Below are 20,349 nucleotides of genomic sequence, written 5' to 3' on the forward strand. Positions count from 1 at the left end.
GAGCATGTGGAGTAATAGTAACTCTCATTCGCAGGTGGTACAAATGCAAAATGGTATAGCCACTCACAAAGAGTTTGGCAGTTTCTTGCAGAACTAAATATACCATATGATCTGGCAATCACATGCTTTTTTTTTTTTTTTTTTTTTTTAAGTAAGCTCTACACCCAACATGGGGCCTGAACTAACGATCCTAAGATCAAGAGTCGCATGCTCAGGGTGCCTCGGTGGCTCAGTTGGTTAAGGGTCTGACTCCTGATCTCACCTCAGGTCCTTAACCTCAGGGCTGTGAGTTCAAGCCCCACACTGAGCACCATAGTGCATGTGGAGCCTACTTAAAAAGAAAAAAGAAAAGCTGCATCTCTACCAACCGAGTCAGCCAGGCATCCCGCAACCACCTTCTTTAGTATTTACCCAAATGAGTTGAAAACTTATGGATAAATAAACTGTGGTACATTCTGACAACATAATATTATTTAATGCTAAAAAGAAATGAGCTATCAAGCCATGAAAGGACATAAAGAATCCTTAATTGCTTCTTACTAAATGGAAAAAAACCCAATCTGAGAAGGCTACCTACTGTATCTATGTTCAACTGATGACATTATGGAAAAGGTAAAACTATGGAGACAGTAAAAAGGTCAGTGATTGCCAGGGGTTAGGGGATAAGAACAACTGAAGAGGCAAATTACAGAGAATTTTTAGGGCAGTGAAACTCTTCTGTACAATGCCATAGCAGTGGATATGTGTCATCATAAATTTGTCCAAACCCAAAGAATGTACAACATCAAAAGTAAGCCCTAACGTAAACTATGGAATTTGGGTGATAATGATAGTTTGGTGTAGGTCCATAAACTGTAACAAACGTACCATTCTCCTGCAGGGTGTTGATGGGAAAGCTTTGAAAGTATGGGGCCAAGTGATGGGTCTTCTCTGTACTTTCTGCTCGATTTTGCTGCAAACCCAAAACTGCTCTAAAAAATAAAATCTATTTTTTTTTAAATCCCATGTACTACTCACTGCCAATTCCCAAATTTCTATCTCTAACCCAGAGCTCACACCTCAGTGCTTGACTCACTTAGTTATTCAACCATCTGTTCAACAATCTCCACTTGGTTATCTAAAAGGAATGCAATTTTAACAAGTCCAAAACCAAATTACTAATTTTCCCCATTTCAGCAAATAGTAATTCTACTAGCACTTAGACCAAACACCCCTGGAGTCACCCTTGACTCTTCTGTGTCTCTTACAATATCATCTGCAAATCTGTCAGCTATACCTTCAAAAAATACTCAGACTCTGACCACTTCCCATCATCTCCACTGCTGCTTTTTTTGTTCAAGCAACTATCACCTTTAATCTAAACTAGTACCAAAGACTACTATTCTCCCTCTTTCTTTTCCATGCCTGCCTACGGCATATTCTACACAAAATAACCACAGCCACTTTAAATAACTGAAACCAGATAATGTCATTTCCCTGTTTAAAATCTTTCAATGACTTCCTATTATATTCAGAATAAAGTCCAAATCCCCAAGTATGACCAGATCTGGCTCCTGCTGACATATGTGGACTCATATCCTTCCTCTGGCACCATTAATCTTTACCCTCTTTTTCCATTTTGAACATGAGCATGCTGTGCCTTGGCTGCCTCTGCCTAAAACCCTCTTCCCCTGAATATCCACCTGGCTCACTCCCTCTCTCACTTCGGATCACCATTCAAATGTCTCCTTAATAAACAGATCTTCCCTGAATACCTCCTATATGAAAAAACACCCCACATACACACACCGTGTCACACTCTTGTCCACTTGCTAGTACTTATTCCTCCTCCTAGCATTTATCACCACCCAACCTTACAGGTATGGGTCTGCTTGTTAATGGTCCATCTACCTCCACCAAATGTTGGCTCCTAAAGATCAGGGACTACATCAGTCTTAATCACCACTCTATCTCCAGCATCTAGCACTGAATGAATGCCTTAGCATAAGACACCTGTGGGAAGACATCTAAAATTCCCACACACGAAATTAACTGTTCTCCCTCTGGGGGTTATACATGAACTCTGTACAGAGTTAAGTATCACTTTATGATATAATTAATTTCAAAAACTTCACTTTCTACCCTAGGTACAAGGCACAGCACGGGGATCAAAGTTATGCCCTGTCATGCTCACAAGCCAGACTACCTTGATTCAAGTTCCAAATTCACCTAGTTGCGCAAGGTTGGGCAACTTAGTTAACCACTCTGCGTCTGTTTCCTCATGTATAAAATGGGAATAATAAAAATACCCACAACTCCTAGTGTTAAGAGAATTACATAGGGTATAACATGTAAAGCTTTTAGACTTGTGCCTGGCAAAGAAAAAAGCCCCCAATAAGTGTGAGCTATTGGGACAGCTGGGTGGCTCAGCCGGTTAAGCGTCTGCCTTCAGCTCGGTTGTGATCCCAGGGCCCTGGGATCGAGTCCCACATCAGGATCCTTGCTCAGCAGGAAGCCTCTTTCTCCCTCTGCCTGCTGCTCCCCCTGATGTACTTTCTCTCTCTCTCTCTCTCTCTGACAAATAAATAAAAGCTTTTGAATAAATAAATAAATAAATAAATGTGAGCTATTAGCAAAGACATAACCATGAGCATATATGATTAACATCATTGGCTGGCAATGCTAAAAGCCAGAGCCAAATACCTGAGTGGCCTCTAAACTTGAGGGGCCTATGTGATTCTTCCTTCATTCCACAGTCTATAGCTTAGTGTCTGACTCCCAGCAGACACGCAAAACATGTATGTGAAAAGCTCAGAAATGAAAAATTATTTTCATTTTTTCTTAAGTTTTTAAAAAATATTTTATTTATTTATTTGACAGAGAGAGACACAGTGAGAGAGGGAACACTAACATGAGGAGTGGGAGAGGGAGAAGCAGGCTTCCCACCAAGCAGAGAGCCCAATGCAGAGCTCAATCCCAGGACCCTGGGACCATGACCTAAGCCGAAGGCAGAAGCTTAACAAATGAGCCACCCAGGTACCCTGTAAGATTTTTATTTTTAAGTAAGCTGTACACGCAACATGGGGCTCTAACTCACAACTCCAAGATCAAAAGTCACATATTCCACGGATGGAACCAGTCAGATGCCCCAGTGAAAAATTACTTTAATAAAAATAAAATAAAATAAAGGGGGGAAAAAAAGGATGGTACAAGAAGTGAAGAGGTAAGCTCAGCCGCAGCACCTTCTTCCTAGAAACATCGCCAAAGGCAAGGGAAGCAAGGACAAAAATGAACTATTGGAATGTCATCAAGATCAAAAGCTTTTGCAGAGCAAAGGAAACAGTCAAAAAAAACAAGACAACTGACAGAATGGGAGAAGATATTCCCAAACGACATATCAGATAAAGGGCTAGTATCCAAAATCTACAAAGAACTTATCAAACTCAACACCCAAAGAACAAATAATCCAATCAAGAAAGAGCAGAAGACATGAACAGACATTTCTGCAAAGACGACATCCAGATGGACAACAGACACATGAAAAAGTGCTCAACATCACTTGGCATCTGGGAAGTACAAATCAAAATCACAATGAGATACCACCTGACACCAGTCAGAATGGCTAAAGTTAACAAGTCAGGAAAGGACAAATGTTGACAAGGATGCGGAGAAAGGGGAACCCTCCTACACTGTCGGTGGGAATGCAAGCTGGTGCAGCCACTCTGGGAAAGAGTATGGAGGTTCCTCAAAAAGTTGAAAATAGACCTACCCTAGGGCCCAACAATCACATTACTGGGTATTTACCCTAAAGATACAAATGTAGTGGGGTGCCTGGGTGGCTCAGTGGGTTAAAGCCTCTGCCTTTGGCTCAGGTCATGATCCCGGGGTCCTGGGATCGAGCCCCACATCGGGCTCTCTGCTCCGCGGGGAGCCTGCTTCTTCCTCTCTCTCTCCCTGCCTCTCTGCCTACTTGTGATCTCTGTCCGTCGGATAAATAAATAAAACCTTTAAAAAAAAAAAAAAAAAGATACAAATGTAGTGATCCAAAGGGGCACGTGCATCCAAATGTTTATAGCAGCAATGTTCACAACAGCCTAACTATGGAAAGAATCTACATGTCCATCAACAGATGAATGGATAAAGAAGATGTGGTATATATATACAATGAAATACTATACAGCCATCAAAAGAAATGAAATCTCACCATTTGCAATAATGTGGATGGAACTAGAGGGTATTATGCTGAGTGAAATAAGTCAATCAGATGATCTGATTAATCAGTTATCATATGATCTCTCTGATATGATGAATTTGAGAGGCAGGGCAGGGGGTTGTAGGGGGTAGGGAAGATGAAAATGAAACAAGATGGGACCAGGAGGGAGACAAACCATAAGAGACTCTTAATCTCACAAAACAAACTGAGGGTTGCTGGGGGGTGGGGGGTGTAGATAGGGTGACTGGCTTACGGACACTGGGGAGGGTATGGGCTATGGTAAATGCTGTGAAATGTATGGTGAAATGTATGGTGACCTGTACCCCTGGGGCAAGTAATACATTATACGTTAATTTAAAAAAAGAAGAAGAAGAAGACACGCAAGAGGTAATAATCAAGAACGAAGACTTGATCGATGCAAATAATACTAAAAAAAGAAAAAAGAAAAATTAAGAGGAAAGCTAACTAAGGACATTACACAACTCAGATTTTAAAATCTTCTGTACAAAAAGTAGGGAGCCTGGGTGGCTCAGTGGGTTAAGCCTCTGCCTTCAGCTCAGGTCATGGTTTCAGGGTCCTGGGATCAAATCCTGCAGTGGGCTCTCTGCTAGGCAGGGAGCCTGCTTCCTCCTCTCTCTCTCTCTCTGCCTGTTTCTCTACCTACTTGTGATCTCTGTCTGTCAAATAAACAAATAAAATCTTTAAAAAAAAATCTTTTGTACAAAAAGTAGAAGGAGACTATGATCAACTTACATGGAAACAAAACAGTGGAAATGTGCCAAGGAGTCAGGAAAGCAACAGACAGAAGGAGTTTTGCACCATGCTCTGGGCAATGAGAGAAGGCCAGGCCTACTGTTTGAGGCAGATGGTGTGCTCCTGACAAATGAAGGGAACAAGGCAGAGGGAGGCAGAACTAGCAGTTTCTGTTCTAGCCACCAAACATCATTGCTAGGAGACCGCAGCCTCTCACATGCTACTCAGTTCATCTGCATAACCCTAGAGGTAAAGTGGGCAGGCAAGATTACACCATCTACAGAGTAGGAAATGGATATCTGGAAATCATCCCCCAAAGTGGTAGATGCAAAATTAGAACATGCATTCTTATAAATAATCCATACCCTGTTTGGTGAGATAAACTGTTTTTAGAACTAACAACTTCCATGGAAAACCTAAATCTGTATTTTACAAACTCCCCTCTCTAAATAATAAAAATCCTAATCCTGTGATTTCTTAGGGACCCTAGAATTTAGGAAGGAAAAGCTGGTTTGGATAATTTACAAATGCATTCTGGTCAGGTATACATAAAACAGTTTTCTAACAAACCAAGTTAATCTCAGATTCTTCAGTTCCAAATGGGCTTGCTTTGGGGGCTTAAATGAGATACCTCATGTAAAGCAATTAAGGCAATTAGCATTGTACCTGACACATAGCAAATCTCTGATAAATGTTAGTTACCATTGCTATTGTGGTTTAACGTAAGTATATATGTAGTAGACAAGGTAAGAGAGAAACCAGGCTTCTGTATAAGCATCACAGACAAAATAAATCAAAGATACAGAGCTATTAAAAATGTCAAAGCATTAACCCAGAAGGACCCACTCACCCACTCTGGGTCACACTTGTATCTTCATACACGTCTATGGTCACATGGGTTTTGAAAAATAATTTAACCCTTTTCATGACTTTTTTTTTTTTTTTTTTTTTGCAACCTAGCAGTAAATCCAGAAAATAAGGCAGAACACTCAGAAAAATATCACTAGGGAAAGGAATCACCTGGGAGGCACAGCCAGTCTTTGGAGTCAGATCAACAGGGGTTCAATCCCAGCTCCACCACACACTAGCTATGAAATTTGGAACAAGGGATTTTTACCTCTGTGAGCCTTTGTTTCTTCCCTCATTTATAATATCAAAATAATAAACAACATAGCTTGCTGAGAAGATTTAATAGAACAGCTGTATATAGGGAACCTGGTGCAGTCAGTCCTACACATAATTGCTATCTAATTCTGCAATATTAAAAAAAAATTTCTCTCAGGCTTAAGATGTAAGCAATCAAAACACCTAAAAAAATGTTTCCTACAGTCATTTGGAACTTGGTCCACAAATACTTTATTGATTACCTATTATATTCCAGGAGCAATTTTCAGGCACTAGAGATATATCAGCAAACAAAATTGATAGCACATCCATGGCTGCCTTGAAAATGCACCCACCACATCCTTACCAAGTAGATAGTAGCTGACCCCAGCTGCAAAGGCTCTAAACCCATCCTGACCTCTGTGCCATCTCCACACTTCCCTAGCATTGTTCCCAGCCAAGGACTGAGTGAGCAGGTATACTAAGATAAGACTCTTCCTGGGAGACAAGACTCTTTTGATAGCAACATTGGCTTGAGAAATCCCTATCTCCTTTGCCAAAACTTACTGGTAGATGGAAGACATCCTACCTTCCTTTTCTCTCCCTGCCAGGGGTTAAGACTCTTCCCAGCCTCTTCCCCTCATTCCCCATTTCCCTCTACAGGGGGTTTCCCAAATCAATCAATTACACTGCTTCTCAGAGAACCCAATCTACCGTACTAGCCCTCAACTGAGCTAGCATTCTAGAAGGAAAGACAGATAAATAAAAAATAATCAGGAGCACCTGGGTGGCTCAGTTACTGGAGCATGCGACTCTTGATCTTAGGGTTGTGAGTTTCAGCCCCACAATGAATGTAGAGATAACATAAAAATAAAATCTTGGGGGGCGCCTGGGTGGCTCAGTGGGTTAGGGCCTCTGCCTTCAGCTCAGGTTATGATCTCAAGGTCCTGGAATCGAGCCCCGCATCGGGCTCTCTGCTCAGCGGGGAGCCTGCTTCCTCCTCTCTCTCTGCTTGCCTCTCTGCCTACTTGTGATCTGTCTCTCTCTGTCAAATAAATAAATATCTTTAAAAAAAAAAATCTTGGGAGGGCCTGGGTAGCTCAGTCAGCTGGGCATACGACTCCACTTCGGCTTGGTCATGATCTCAGGGTCCTGAGACTGAGCCCCGCATCAAGTTCTGCAATGAGCCTGATCCTGCTTAGGATTCTCTCTCTCCCCTCTCCCTCTGTCCCCCACTTATGGCATGCACTCATGTGCTCTCTCTCTCTCAAAAAATAAATAAAATAAATTAACAAATAAAATCTTTAAAAAATTTTTAAAAATCAAATCAAATAATTATACCAGCAAGGGTATAGCATAAGCAAATTCTTTAGGTGTTCTCCTTATCTTGTAAATTGTGATACTTATAAGACCTATACATGTGTTGGGGCGCCTGGGTGGCTCAGTTGTTGAGCATCTGCCTTCGGTCATGCATGATCCCAAGGTCCTGGGCTCAAGCCCCACATTGAGCTCCATGCACCCTCTCCTTCACCCACTCCCCTTGCTTGTGTTCCCTCTCTCATTATGTCTCTCTCTGTCATACACATGTATGCCAGAAAAGGGGAAATTTTACTGTATATATATTTAAAAATAACTTCAAATGTAGAAAATTATACTGCAAGAGTATTAAAAAGGAACTCACAGTGGTGCCTGGGTGGCTCAGTCAGTTAAGCGCCCAACTCTTGGTTTCAGCTCAGGTAATGATCTCAGGGTCATGGAGCCTGCTTAAGATTCTCTTTCTCTCCCCCCTCTAAAATCAATTAATTGATTAATTGATTAAAAATTAAATTTGGGTGGCTCAGTGGGTTGGACCTCTGCCTTTGGCTCAGGTCATGGTCTCAGGGTCCTGGGAACGAGCCCCATATCGGGTTCTCTGCTCGGCAGGGAACCTGCTTTCCCCTTCCTCTCTGCCTCCCTCTCTGCCTACTTGTGATCTCTCTCTCTCTCTCTGCCAGGTAAATAAATAAAATTGAACAACAACAACAACAAAAAATTAAATTTTAGAAAAAAAAATTTTCAAAATAAAAGACAAAAATAAAAATATAAATTACAAAATACTAAATTTAAATTGGAAATACCAAAATGAACTCACAACTTTTCAAAAATTTTATTTCTTAGCTCTATCCACTGAAAAGGCCTAAAAGCAGTAACATTCTAGCAGCAATAAACACAGCCAGTGCCCAGAGTTATTTCTAAACACTACTTCCACCTAAAAGGAATTAGGCCTCCTTGGAGAAATGGCTGACTCCAGGGTCTAGAGCATGACAGGGGCAAAATAAATGTGGGCCTTCTAAGTACTGCCAGAAAAAAAGAAAATACTCAAGGACTAATAGAAGTGTATTGAAAGAACAAAGAACCCAGTTTAAAAGGCCTCTGACTAGCTAAATTTGGGATAATTTTAGCACCAAAGAAAATAATGAATGTAACTGACTACACCACCACACTAAATGATCTGAGTTTCCTTAAAAATGAAAAAAGAAAGGGATGCCTAGATGGCTCAGTCGATTAAAACATCTACCTTCAGCTCAGGTCATGATCCCAGGATCCTGGGATAGAGTCCCACATAAGGTTCCTTGCTGGTGGGGGGAGGGTTGGCAAGACTTAGCAAAGCTTCCAGAAACTGTTCCAGATGGGGCACCTGGGTGGTTCAGTAAGTTAAGCATATGACTCTTGGTTTCATCTCAGGTCATGATCTCAGGGTCCTGGGATCAAGCCCCACCCAGAGCACCGCACTCAGTGAAGAGCCTGCTTTCCCCTCTCACTCCCCCTCTGCTCCTCTACCCACCCCCACACACATTCTCTCTCTCTCAAATAAATCTTTTTTAAATAAATAAATAAATAAAACCTGTTCCAGAGGGGGAAAAAAAGAAAAAACTACCTCATTTCCTAGGACTTCTATAACAACAGACTGAAACCAGACAAGGATGGTGCGAGAGAAGATCAAAACCAAAGTACTACTGAACATGATATCAAAATCCCAAATAAAATATTAGCGAACTGAATCCCATAATTTATTATATAAATGACCTAATAGGGTCTATCCAGGCATGCAGGCAAGAATTATTCATCAGAAAATCTACTAATGTCATATACCATACTAATATACTGAAGAGACAAAAATGTATAGGGTCAATTGATGAGATGTCCAGAAAGCATTAGATGAGGGGCACCTGGGTGGCTCAATGGTTTAAAGCCTCTGCCTTTGGCTCAGGTCATGATCCCAGGTTCTGGGATCGAGCCCCACATCAGGCTCTCTACTTGGCAGGGAGCGTGCTTCCCCCCCGCCGCCTCTCTCTCTCTGCCTGCCTCTCTGCCTACTTGTGATCTCTGTCTGTAAAATAAATAAATAAAATCTTAAAAAAAAAAGAAAGAAAGAAAAATAAAGCATTAGATGAAACTCAACAGTCACACAGGCTAGGGGAAAACAAAACAAAAACAAAAACTTCCAGCAGACAAGGAATAAACAGGAAGAAATTACTTTAATCTGATTAAACAGTCTACCATGATCTTAACATTAAACATCAGATTTAATGATGAACCTTCACATGAGCTCCTGTTAATCAAACAGTAAGACACAGAAGGCCACTGTTATGATTACCATTTGACACCATGCCAGTGTGGTCCTGGTCAATGAAATGGGAGAAAGAGAGAAGGAAAGAAAAGGGACCAAAGATGGAAGGAAGGAAAAGAAAGAAGAGGCATAAGGACTGGAAAGCAAGAGGCAATATACCCGTTTGCATATATATGACTGACTACGTAGAAAATCCAAAAGAACTAGTAGGACAAGTATGAAAATGCAGCAAGCTTTCTGTACACAAGTTTAACATACAAAATTTATGAGCAATAAACCCTCACATATCCACCCCTATGACCACTTTTGCTTCCTCTATCCTCCCATCCTTTCCTCCCTTCATATTATCTTTGAAGAAAGTCCCAGACAAATCATTTTATTCATAAATGTCTGTATGTAATCTCTAAAAAATGAGGACTTGGGACGCCTGGGTGGCTCAGTCAGTTAAACCGCTGCCTTCAGCTCAGGTCATGATCTCAGGGTCCTGGGATCGAGCCCCTCATTGGGCTCTCTGCTCAGCAGGGAGCCTGCTTCCTCCTCTCTCTCTGCCTGCCTCTCTGCCTACTTGTGATCTCTCTCTCTCTGTCAAATAAATAAAATATTTTTTAAAAATAAATAAAAATAAAAATAAAAATGAGGACTTTTTTTTAAAACATAGCTATACCATTTCCATACCTAAAAGAGTTAACAATGATGCTTTAATATCATTAATCAATGTTCAAATTTCCAACAATCTCATAAATGTCATAAATCTTTTTTTAGCAGTTGCTTTTAAACTATGATCTCAGGAGGACGTCTGCATGGGTCAGTCAGTTCACACACTGAATTTGGTCAACAACAACAAGACTCAACAGCATTACTAAACACCACCAATAACCAAAGAGAAAATGTAATATAAAAAGATCCAGGGATACCTGGTAACTCAGTAGGTTGGGCATCCCACTCTTGGTTTCAGCTCACATCATGATCTCAGGGTCGTGGAATCAAGCCCCATATGGGGCCCCACGCTCAGCACAGAGTCTTCTTGAGATTCTGTCTCTGTCCTCCTCCCACTCACATATACTCTCTCCTCCCTCTCTCTCTCTCTTTCTCTCTCTTGCTCGTGTGCTCAAATAAATAAATAAATAAATACAATCTTTAAAAAAAAAAATCCATTCATAAGGTGCTCCTGGGTAACTTAATCAGTTAGGCATCTGACTATTAATTTCAACTCAGGTCATGATCTCAGAGTTGTGATCACATGGTCTGAGACTAAGCCCAGGGTGGGGCTCTAAGCTGGGCATGCAGCCTGCTTAAGATTCTCTCTCTTCCTCTCCCTCTGCCCCTCTCCCCTACTCACCCATGCATGTGCGTGCTCTGCAATAAAAGAAAAAAGATCCATTCACAGAAGCAACAAACACTAAAAGGTAATTAGGAATAAGTCTAATAGATAACATGCAAAAGCTTTATGAAGGTTATAAAACATTACTTATGTTTATAAAGGAAAATGTGAATAAATACAAAAACGTAATATTTTCAGGACACCTGGGTGCCTCGGTCGGTTAAGTATCCAACTCTTGAACTCCACTCAGGTCATGATTTCAGAGTCCTGGGATCAAGCCCCGTGTCAGGCTCCTTGCTCAGCAGGAAATCTGCTTAAGGATTCTCTCTCCCTCTCCCCATGCCCCTCCCCCCTGTTCATACCCTCTCGCACATGCACATTCTTTTTCTCTAGAATAAATCATTTAAATAAATAATAAATCATTTTAAAAATAAAATTAAAATAAAAATTCACATTAAAAGTAAAGATCTAGGGGTGCCTGGGTGGCTCAGTAGATTAAAGCCTCTACTTTTGGCTCAGGTCCTGATCCCAGGGTCCTGGGATCGAGCCCGGCATCGGGCTCTCTGCTCAGCAGGGGAGCCTGCTTCCCCTCCTCTCTCTCTGCCTGCCTCTCTGCCTACCTGTGATCTCTGTCAAATAAATAAACAAAATCTTTAAAAATAAATAAATAAATAAAAGTAAAGATCTATACCTGAAACTAATATAGCACTGAATGTCAATTATACTTCAATTTTTTTTTAAAAAGTAAGAGAAAAGGTCTAAGCATACAGCAAATAAAGCACACAGGGGCAAAATCTGTCTTAACAGCTATGAAGACTTACTTTAAAGCAATATAAATTAGCTGTGTTGCTATTAGCACCAGAGTAAATATAAATTAATAGAACAGAGTAAGGAGCGAAGAAGATAGAGTGCCATGTTATGGCACTTGGTATATAGAAGTGGTACTACAGATCAGTGGGGAAAGAATGGACTGCCCTACAAACGATGATGGGGCACCTGATTATTTAAATTGTGAATTAAAAAAATTAGACCAAGTTCATCCCATACATAAGATCAATTCTAGGTAAATAAAGATCAAAATGTGAAAAACAAAACTTTAAAACTTTTAGAAGAATTTAGGAGAGTATTATGTGCCACGAAAGATACCAGAAACAAGCTGAAAAGGGGCACCTGGGTGGTTCAGTCAGTTAAGTGTCTGCCTTCAGCTCAGGTCATGATGGGATCAAGCCCCACACCAGGCTCCTTGCTCAGCAAGAAGCCTGCTTCTCCCTCCCTCTGTCTGTTGCTCCCCCTGCTTGTCCTCTCTCTTTCTCTCCAATAAATAAATAATAAAACCTTTTTTTTTAATTAAAAAAAAAAAAAGAAAAGAAAAACAAGCTGAAAAGACAAGCTACAGACTGGAAGATTTCTGCGACACAAACTGACAAAGAATTGGAATCCACAACGTATTAGAAGAACACTAATAAATCATTGAGAACAGACAATCAAATAGGAAAATAGCCAAGAACAAGTCACAGAACACACATATTAGAAAATGCTCAACCTCACCAGAAGTACGAGCAACATAGAATAAAACAAAGTTTCATAACCAACAGATTAGCAAAACCAGAAAGTCTATAAAAAGCAAGGATTGATAAGGACATGGAAAAACAGGAAGTTTAATGCACTACTGTGGGGGTGTAATTTAATAGAAGCATTTTGGAGACAAACTTGGCAACTTCCAGAAAACTGAAAATGTGTATATCATATTACTCAACAAATTCACTGGAGTAGGGCTTATCAAACAGCAATTCATGACCCATAAGATTATAAAATAAATGAATCTAGACCAGCACTTGTGCATATGTTCAGGAAACATACATACAACATAGAGGGAAAACATCAGAATATAATGCATGTCTAAGGTTAAGAACTGTCTCTAAGTTTTTGCTCCAGTTAAATTATTACGTGTATATGGATGGGTATTACACTGGATTTAAAATACATTTCTTACTATAAATTGCTATAAAAAAGGTTTGAAAGCCACTGCCCAAGAAGTATTCTTGCAAAAGGATACACAAAAAAGTCATTTACAGAGATGTTCACAATAACAGTGTGTTGTTTATTTTTTAAATTTATTATTCTTTTTAGTAATCTTTACACTAACATGGGGCTTGAACTCATGACCCTAAGATCAAGAGTGGCACACTCTTCTGACTGAGCTAACCAAGCGCCCCAGCAACATTACGTTTAAAGTGGAAAAACTGGAGAGGAGCCTGGCTGGCTCATTAGGGAGCATGGGACTCTTAACCGCCAGGTTATTAGTTCAAGCCCTACACTGGGCCTAGAGCTTACCTTAAAAATAAAGTGAAAAACTGGAATCTAAATGTCTATCAGTAGGAGACTAGATAAACGAAATATGATATATTCCTTTTTTTTAATATGGTATATTCATACAACAGAACTCTATACAGAAGTTAGGAGTAACTTATATATCAGTATGCATGAATTACACAAACATAAGCTAAAGGAACAAACAATATAATAAAACATATTCATTTTTAAATGAAGTGATTTTAAATAAAGTGATTCTTACTATTACTTATGAATACATATATATACTTAAAATGTAAAAACATGGACAGAAAGGATACAACCAACTTCGGGATGCTGGTTGCCTCTATAGAACACAGAAGGGGAATTGAATCGGTAAGATATAAAAGACACTTGCATTAAATCAGAAATGTTTTATAGCCTTAATTTTTTAACATAAATATAATAAAACAAAAATGTCATTTATTCTGAGTGACATTTATTAATTTATTAATAAATCCTATGATTAAATTTTTACATACTAATTTGTTTTATTAATATTCACTAATATTTATTCTGAGAGATAACTATACAGATTATTTTATGGCTAGCTGTACTTCTTTACTTTTTCTAAATTTTAATTTTTTTCCACATTTGAAAAGAATTCTTCCCTTGATTAAGCTGCCTTAAAAAGAGCTGAGAGAAGGGCACCTGGGTGGCTCAGTGGGTTAAAACCTCTGCCTTCGGCTCAGGTCATGATTCCAGGGTCCTGGGATCGAGCCCCATATCAGGCCCTCTGCTTGGCAGGGAGCCTGCTTCCTCCTCTCTCTCTGCCTGCCTCTCTGCCTACTTGCGATTTCTGTCTGTCAAATAAATAAAATCTTAAAAAAAAAAAAAGAAAAGAAAAAAAAGAGCTGAGAGAAAACAAAAAAGGGAAATAATTACAGATAATACAAACAGCCTAAAACAACTAGGTATTCAAAACGTCTACAATTCATTTATCAAATCTTCCATCCCCAAAAGGCAGCAGAGACATTTTCTGCCCCAGCCAACACTTCCCTGCTTCTCTTTTCCCCTCTCTTCTCTTCCTACACCCCAGAAACTGGTCAGTCTATTTTGAGTAAACTCCCCAAAAGGACTACACTCAGAAATGCTTGAGTTCTGAAACCCCCACCTTTACCTTAAACATTAACAAATGACCAAATTGTAGGACGTTCTCAACAACCATCATTTTACAGTTGGTAAGGAAGGCCTTTCTCCACATATTCTATTACCCGATTCTCAGAAAAACTCTGAGGTTGATATTACTACTATCCACACAATTACAGATGAAGCTGATCCGCAAAGTGGGAATTACCACCCAGAGGTCACAAGTCAATGACAAGTCAGGACTACAAGCCCTTGGCCTCTAGATTTAATCACCGGTACAGAATGATGACTAAATTTCAACCACAACACACATCCAGAAAATAGGAGGACCTATTCACAACACACAAACTATTCCAATCTAACCCCTTTCCTTCATTCTTCCATCCCTGATCTTTTCTCTCTTCTTCCAGACAGGGAGCCAAGAGCAAGAGAGCTGCCACTTTTAACTCTTCCCTGCCTTGTAGCCATCCATGCTTCTTTTTCCCATCACTCCTTCTCCGAACGGGCAGAAAGGGGAAACAAGTATTAACAAGTAGACACGGAACGGTCTCCATGACAGACGGATCCCAGCACCAAAAAGAAAGGACATTTCCACATCTCTAGGCTTAAGTCTCCTACCTTCCAAGAGTCAGGGAGCAGGAAAACACTACAGAAAAGCACAGGCTACCCCTATTTATCAATGCTAGCAAAATCCTTTACTGAAAGAATTTAATTAACAGAAAAATATAAAAGTACCAGTTTTTTAATCGGTCCCGGGCTTCCAACTGGGCTCCCACTTCAAAGCTGATTCCTCGTCTGTTAGGTGGATGCTTTGTCATTTTCAGTCATCAGCGGGGCTGCCTTTATTCTCCTGAAAAAACCAATTAAATATTTATGAAACTTAGGCAAAGTCTGCCCAGAGTGTAGCATCAGTCACTACACATAAAAGACAAACAGGAATTATTCAAAATAAAAAGCTCCAGGAAACCCTGCCAGTGGCTACTTCCAAGCCTGCTCTCATCCTAACACAGGTGTGCCCTCCAATGTCTCCTCCTTCTCTATTATGTGGTATCCTGTAGTTCCAGAAATCCTGAGGAGACCTGCACTCAACAATGCTGACCAAGGACTCACTTATAAGGGGAACACCTCAGAACTCCAAAAAAACCCAATTGCTTTCCAGGTTAAATACAATCATTTGCTAATGCATTCAACAAGTATCTGCTGAGAGACTAGAAAAAAATGGTCAAGACCAAAAGAGACACAGTCCCTGTCCTCATGAAGTCTCTAGTCCACTGGGGGAAGACAAAATTGTAGACAGTAAACAGAAGAATAACTACAAGTTGCAACTCCTATGAATTTTAGTACAAAAGAAGTAAACAAAAGCTGAGATACTGATTTCTGGCCCTATTTGGAAGGCGAGACAAGTAGGAACTACACTTTCTTTGTTCTATTTATATTTTCTGCCTCTTCTTGGGTTCATTCTGACAATTTATATTTTCCTAAGTAATTCTTTATCAATTCTTTGGATCCTGAGACAGGTGGTCATTTTCTATATGAATAAAATTTATCTTTAGGCACCAGAGGTGATTCTAATGGAAATGTAGCACTCTGAGTTCTTGGGGTACTTAAGCAGGCCACATTCACAGAGCAGGCGACCTCAAACTGCATTTTCCACCGCTAAACTTTGGGTCTCAAAAATTTATACTGCCCAAGCAACAGCAGAGCACTACCAAGGCAACATCTGCCTCACACCAGAAACAATCTTTGCAATGGACTGACTGAATGTGGGAAAATCACGCAAGTGGATCCTCATATCTGATGTGTAATGCCATCACTTTTTTAAAAGATTTTATTTATTTATTTGACAGAGATCACAAGTAAGCAGAGAGGTAGGCAGAGAGAGAGGAGGAAACAGGCTCCCCACTGAGCAGAGAGCCCAGGATCCTGGGATCATGACCTGAGCCAAAGGCAGAGGCTTTAACCCACTGAGCCACCCAGGCACCCCTACATTTTAGAAAGAATTTGTTTGCAGTACATTACATGAAAAGGCAAGATCCCATATTACATCACTTTGAGCTCACATTAAAACTCATGTATGGGGGTCCCTGGGTGGCTCACTCAGTTAGGCCTCTGCCTTGGGCTCAGGTCATGATCCCAGGGTCCTGGGATTGAGCCCCATGTCAGGTTCCCTGCTCAGCAGGAGGTCTGCTTCTCCCTCTGCCTGCCGCTCCCCCTGCTTGTGTGCTCTCTCTGTCAAATGAGTAAATAAAATCTTTAATAAATAAATAAATACATACATATATACACACCTCATGTATGTTTGGGACACCTGAGTAGCTCAGTCAATTAAGCATTCAGCTCTTGGTTTCAGCTTAGGTCATGATCACAGGGTGCTGGGATCAAGCCCCATGTTGGGCTCTCCCTCTCTGTGCCCCTCCCCCTGCTTGTGCACATACTCTCTATCTATCTAAAATAAATTAAATAAATCTTTAAAACTCATATGTGTTTAGGTGCACCTGGGTGACTCAGTCAGTTAAGCACCAGACTCTTGATTTTGGCTGAGGTCATGACTTCAGGGTCATGAGATCCAGCCCCACATCAGGCTCAGCACTGGTGGAGCCCACTTAAGATTCTCTGTCCCTCTGCCCCTCCCCACACTCAGCACTCTTTCTCTCTCTCCATCTCTCTCTCTCAAATAAATGAAATCTTTTTTAAAACGGAAAAATCAGGTTGTAGGTGATTGTTCTTTTCCTTTATTAATTTTTTTAAGTGATCTCTACATTCAACATGGGACTTGAAATCACAACCATGAGATCAAGAGTCACATGCTCTACCAACTGAGTCAGCCAGGTGCCCCCGTTCTTTTTCTTTTAAACAGTTTCACAGGGACATCTGGGTGGCTCAGTTAGTTAAGTGTCCGCTTTCAGCTCAGGTCATGATCCCAGGGTCCTGGGACCAAGTCCCATGTCAGACTCTTTGCTCAGCAGGGAAGCTGCTTCTCCCCCCACCTACTGCTCCCCCTGCTTGTGCTCTCTCTCCCTCTCAAATAAATAAAATCTTTTTAAAAATAAATAAATAAATAAAGTTTCAAAAATTTAAAGATTTTCACAATGGAAATTTTCTGTAAGAAGAAAAAAAGAACCATGTAATTTGAAAGATGAGCTGCCCATTAAACCAATTTGGAAGGGCTGATACAAGGGAACACACACTTCAAATGAAGGCAGGAATGGTTGACAGTTGAATACTAAGGAAGCTGAAACATTCTAAGAAACTGAAAAGCTATTATGTTAAGAGTGTTTCCAGGGACGCCTGGGTGGCTCAGTTGGTTAAGCGGCTGCCTTCGGCTCAGGTCATGATCCCAGCGTCCTGGGATCGAGTCCCACGTCGGGCTCCTTGCTCAGCAGGGAGCCTGCTTCTCCCTCTGCCTCTGCCTGCCTCTCTGTCTGCCTGTGCTCACTCTCTCTGACAAATAAATAAATAAAATCTTTAAAAAAAAAAAAGAGTGTTTCCAGTATAAGGACCCTAGGAAAGGGAGAGTCAGAGGGCTGGCTGACTTTACCTAACACTCTCCAGGAAAATGAGGTATCAAATCTGATAAGTAAATCCAATCAGTGTAAGTTTTCATTTTGGGCGCACCTGGGTAGCTCAGTCATTAAGTGTCTGCCTTCAGCTTAGGTCATGATCCCAGCGTCATGGGATCAAGTCCCCACTGCTCAGCAGGGAGCCTGCTTCTCCCTCTCCAGGTCCCCTCACTTGTGTTCCCTCTCTCATTCAGTCAAATAAATAAATAAATAATCTTTTAAAAAAAGCTTTAATTTTGGCTTGACTGACAAATACCACCTCAAATTATCTATCTTTTTATCTGACTTCATGCATAAGTAATATACAGATTCATAGTTTGGCCTCTCAGATTATATGAAAAAGTAATGCCAGAGCCGCCTAGCTGGCACAGTCAGTAGAGCATGCAACACTTTTTTTTTTTTTTTTTTTTGAGCATGCAACTCTTGATCTTGGGATTGTAAATTCCAGCCCCAAACTGGGTGCAGCGATTACTTAAAAATTAAAAAAATTTTTTAAAAAAGTGATGCCAAACAAGAAGAAAGGCAGAGTGGCAACGAACACTCACTAAGCTCCCACTATTTGTCAGACTTTATGCAGGGCGACAGCTCACTTTTATAGAGACTATGTATATAATGTAATAGGACTAAATGCTTGGCCTTGAATCCCCAGATCCACCCCATACTAGCTGAATGAATTTGAGTAAATTACTTAACACCTCTGAATTTGTCTCCTCTCCTTAAAAGGGGTTAGAGTGGTGATAACAGTATCTATCTCCCTGCAATGTGTGTGAGGATTAAATGAGATAATCCATTTAAGGGGCAAAGGACTGGTACAAAGTAAGGAGTATAAAGGAGTTATTAGCTGCTAATAATTCTATTATCACAAATGAGGAAATTATGCTTAATTTGGCTAGGGTTCAGGTGACAAGCCCCAGAACAAATGCTCAGGTCTGCTTGATCTCTGAATTAATTCTTTCACCACACAAATTCTTCCCATGTACTCTAGGAGACCTTCCATTAAAATATGGGAGTGTGGAAGGCAGTAATTGAATGAAGATGAGCAGATCATTCCCAGGAGCTTAAAAAAAAGGAAAGAAAGAAAGAAAGAAACAATTCCCCTTAAGACTGAATTGTCAGAAGGTCTTCCTTACCATGAACTAAACTAAAGCCTGTTTCATTCCAACTCTGACCCACTTGTTTGAAGTTTCACTCTGGTATTGATGAGGGAGCAGAAGGCTAGCTGAAGACAAAGAATAAGCTAACACCCTGCAACCTCTCCCGTCACCCCCACTCCTGGGTGGAGTTAAGCCTAACGTTCTTCCTGGAAGCTCCCAGCTATCTTAATGTTAACCCTTTACTAGAAGGAAAAACCACTATAGCTTGAAATTAGCAAGGCCTCCAGGAGCGTAGGAAAGTCATCTTGAACATCTTCCTTTTTCCTTGCCTCCCCCAACTCCCAAGTATATAATCAGCCACCTCTTACAACCCTAGTGCAGCAGTTCTTCCTGTCCATGGATCCTGTCCCCATTCTTTAAAAAAACCACCATTTTGCACCAAGGACATCTCAAGACTCTTTCTTGGCCATGACTCCAGACCTCAACCCAGCAAACCTCTCACCTACATTCCTACACTACATCCATACCACAACGAATAAGAAGAAGGATTAATCTGACTTCTGTGTCCCATTCCCAAACCTTCCCTCTTCTCCTCTGGGGTGGCAGCATTTTTTTTTTTTTAATTTCACGTTAAATCATTCAACAATTCATTAGTGAGTACTATCAGTATCACATTGGGCTGAAATTTAGGAATAAGAAATCCAATTTAGTCCCTTCTCCCGTCCACCCAGAAAGATACACACAAACACTGAAAAGAGATGAATAAACTCTAACAAGGAGCAAGGGGGATGACACCCAAGAAATTATCTAAAAGTCTCAATTTAATTTTGTTGTTAAACTTTTAAGTAAGCTCTACACCCAACACAGGGCTTGAACTCACAACCCTGAGATCGTAAGTTACATGCTCTGTGGACTTAGGCAGCCAGGCACCACAAAGTCTCAATTTAATGTGACAACAACACTAACAAATAAAAAAGAGTTCAAGACAGATGCAGGAATTTAAAAAAAAAAAAAAAAAAGTTACCTAAGAAGTACCTTTTTTTTAACTTCTCACATTTAGGTTTTTTATTTTTGTTTTTTTAAGATTTTATTTATTTACTTGACAGAGATCACAAGTAGGCAGAGAGGCAGGCAGAGAGAGAGGAAGGAAGCAGGCTCCCTACTGAGCAGAGAGCCCCATGTGGGGCTTGATCCCAGGACCCGGGGATCATGACCTGAGCCTGAGCCACCCAGGCACCCCACTGAGCCACCCAGACGCCCCACATTTAGTTTTA

General features: G+C 40.6%; 1 protein-coding gene across 1 annotated transcript in view; it reads right to left on the reverse strand.

Annotated features, from left to right (window-relative positions):
- PHF20 (PHD finger protein 20) overlaps positions 1-20,349 on the reverse strand; it is a 146,612-nt gene that overhangs the window by 107,109 nt on the left and 19,154 nt on the right. The window contains exon 2 of the mRNA XM_080813576.1: positions 15,157-15,271. Within this exon, the coding sequence (XP_080669702.1) occupies positions 15,157-15,239 (83 nt within the window). The 5' untranslated portion in view covers positions 15,240-15,271. The remainder of the gene's footprint in view (positions 1-15,156; positions 15,272-20,349) is intronic.

Source organism: Martes martes, assembly GCF_963455335.1.
Source record: "Martes martes genome assembly, chromosome: 9".
Classification (NCBI taxonomy): Eukaryota; Metazoa; Chordata; class Mammalia; order Carnivora; family Mustelidae; genus Martes; species Martes martes.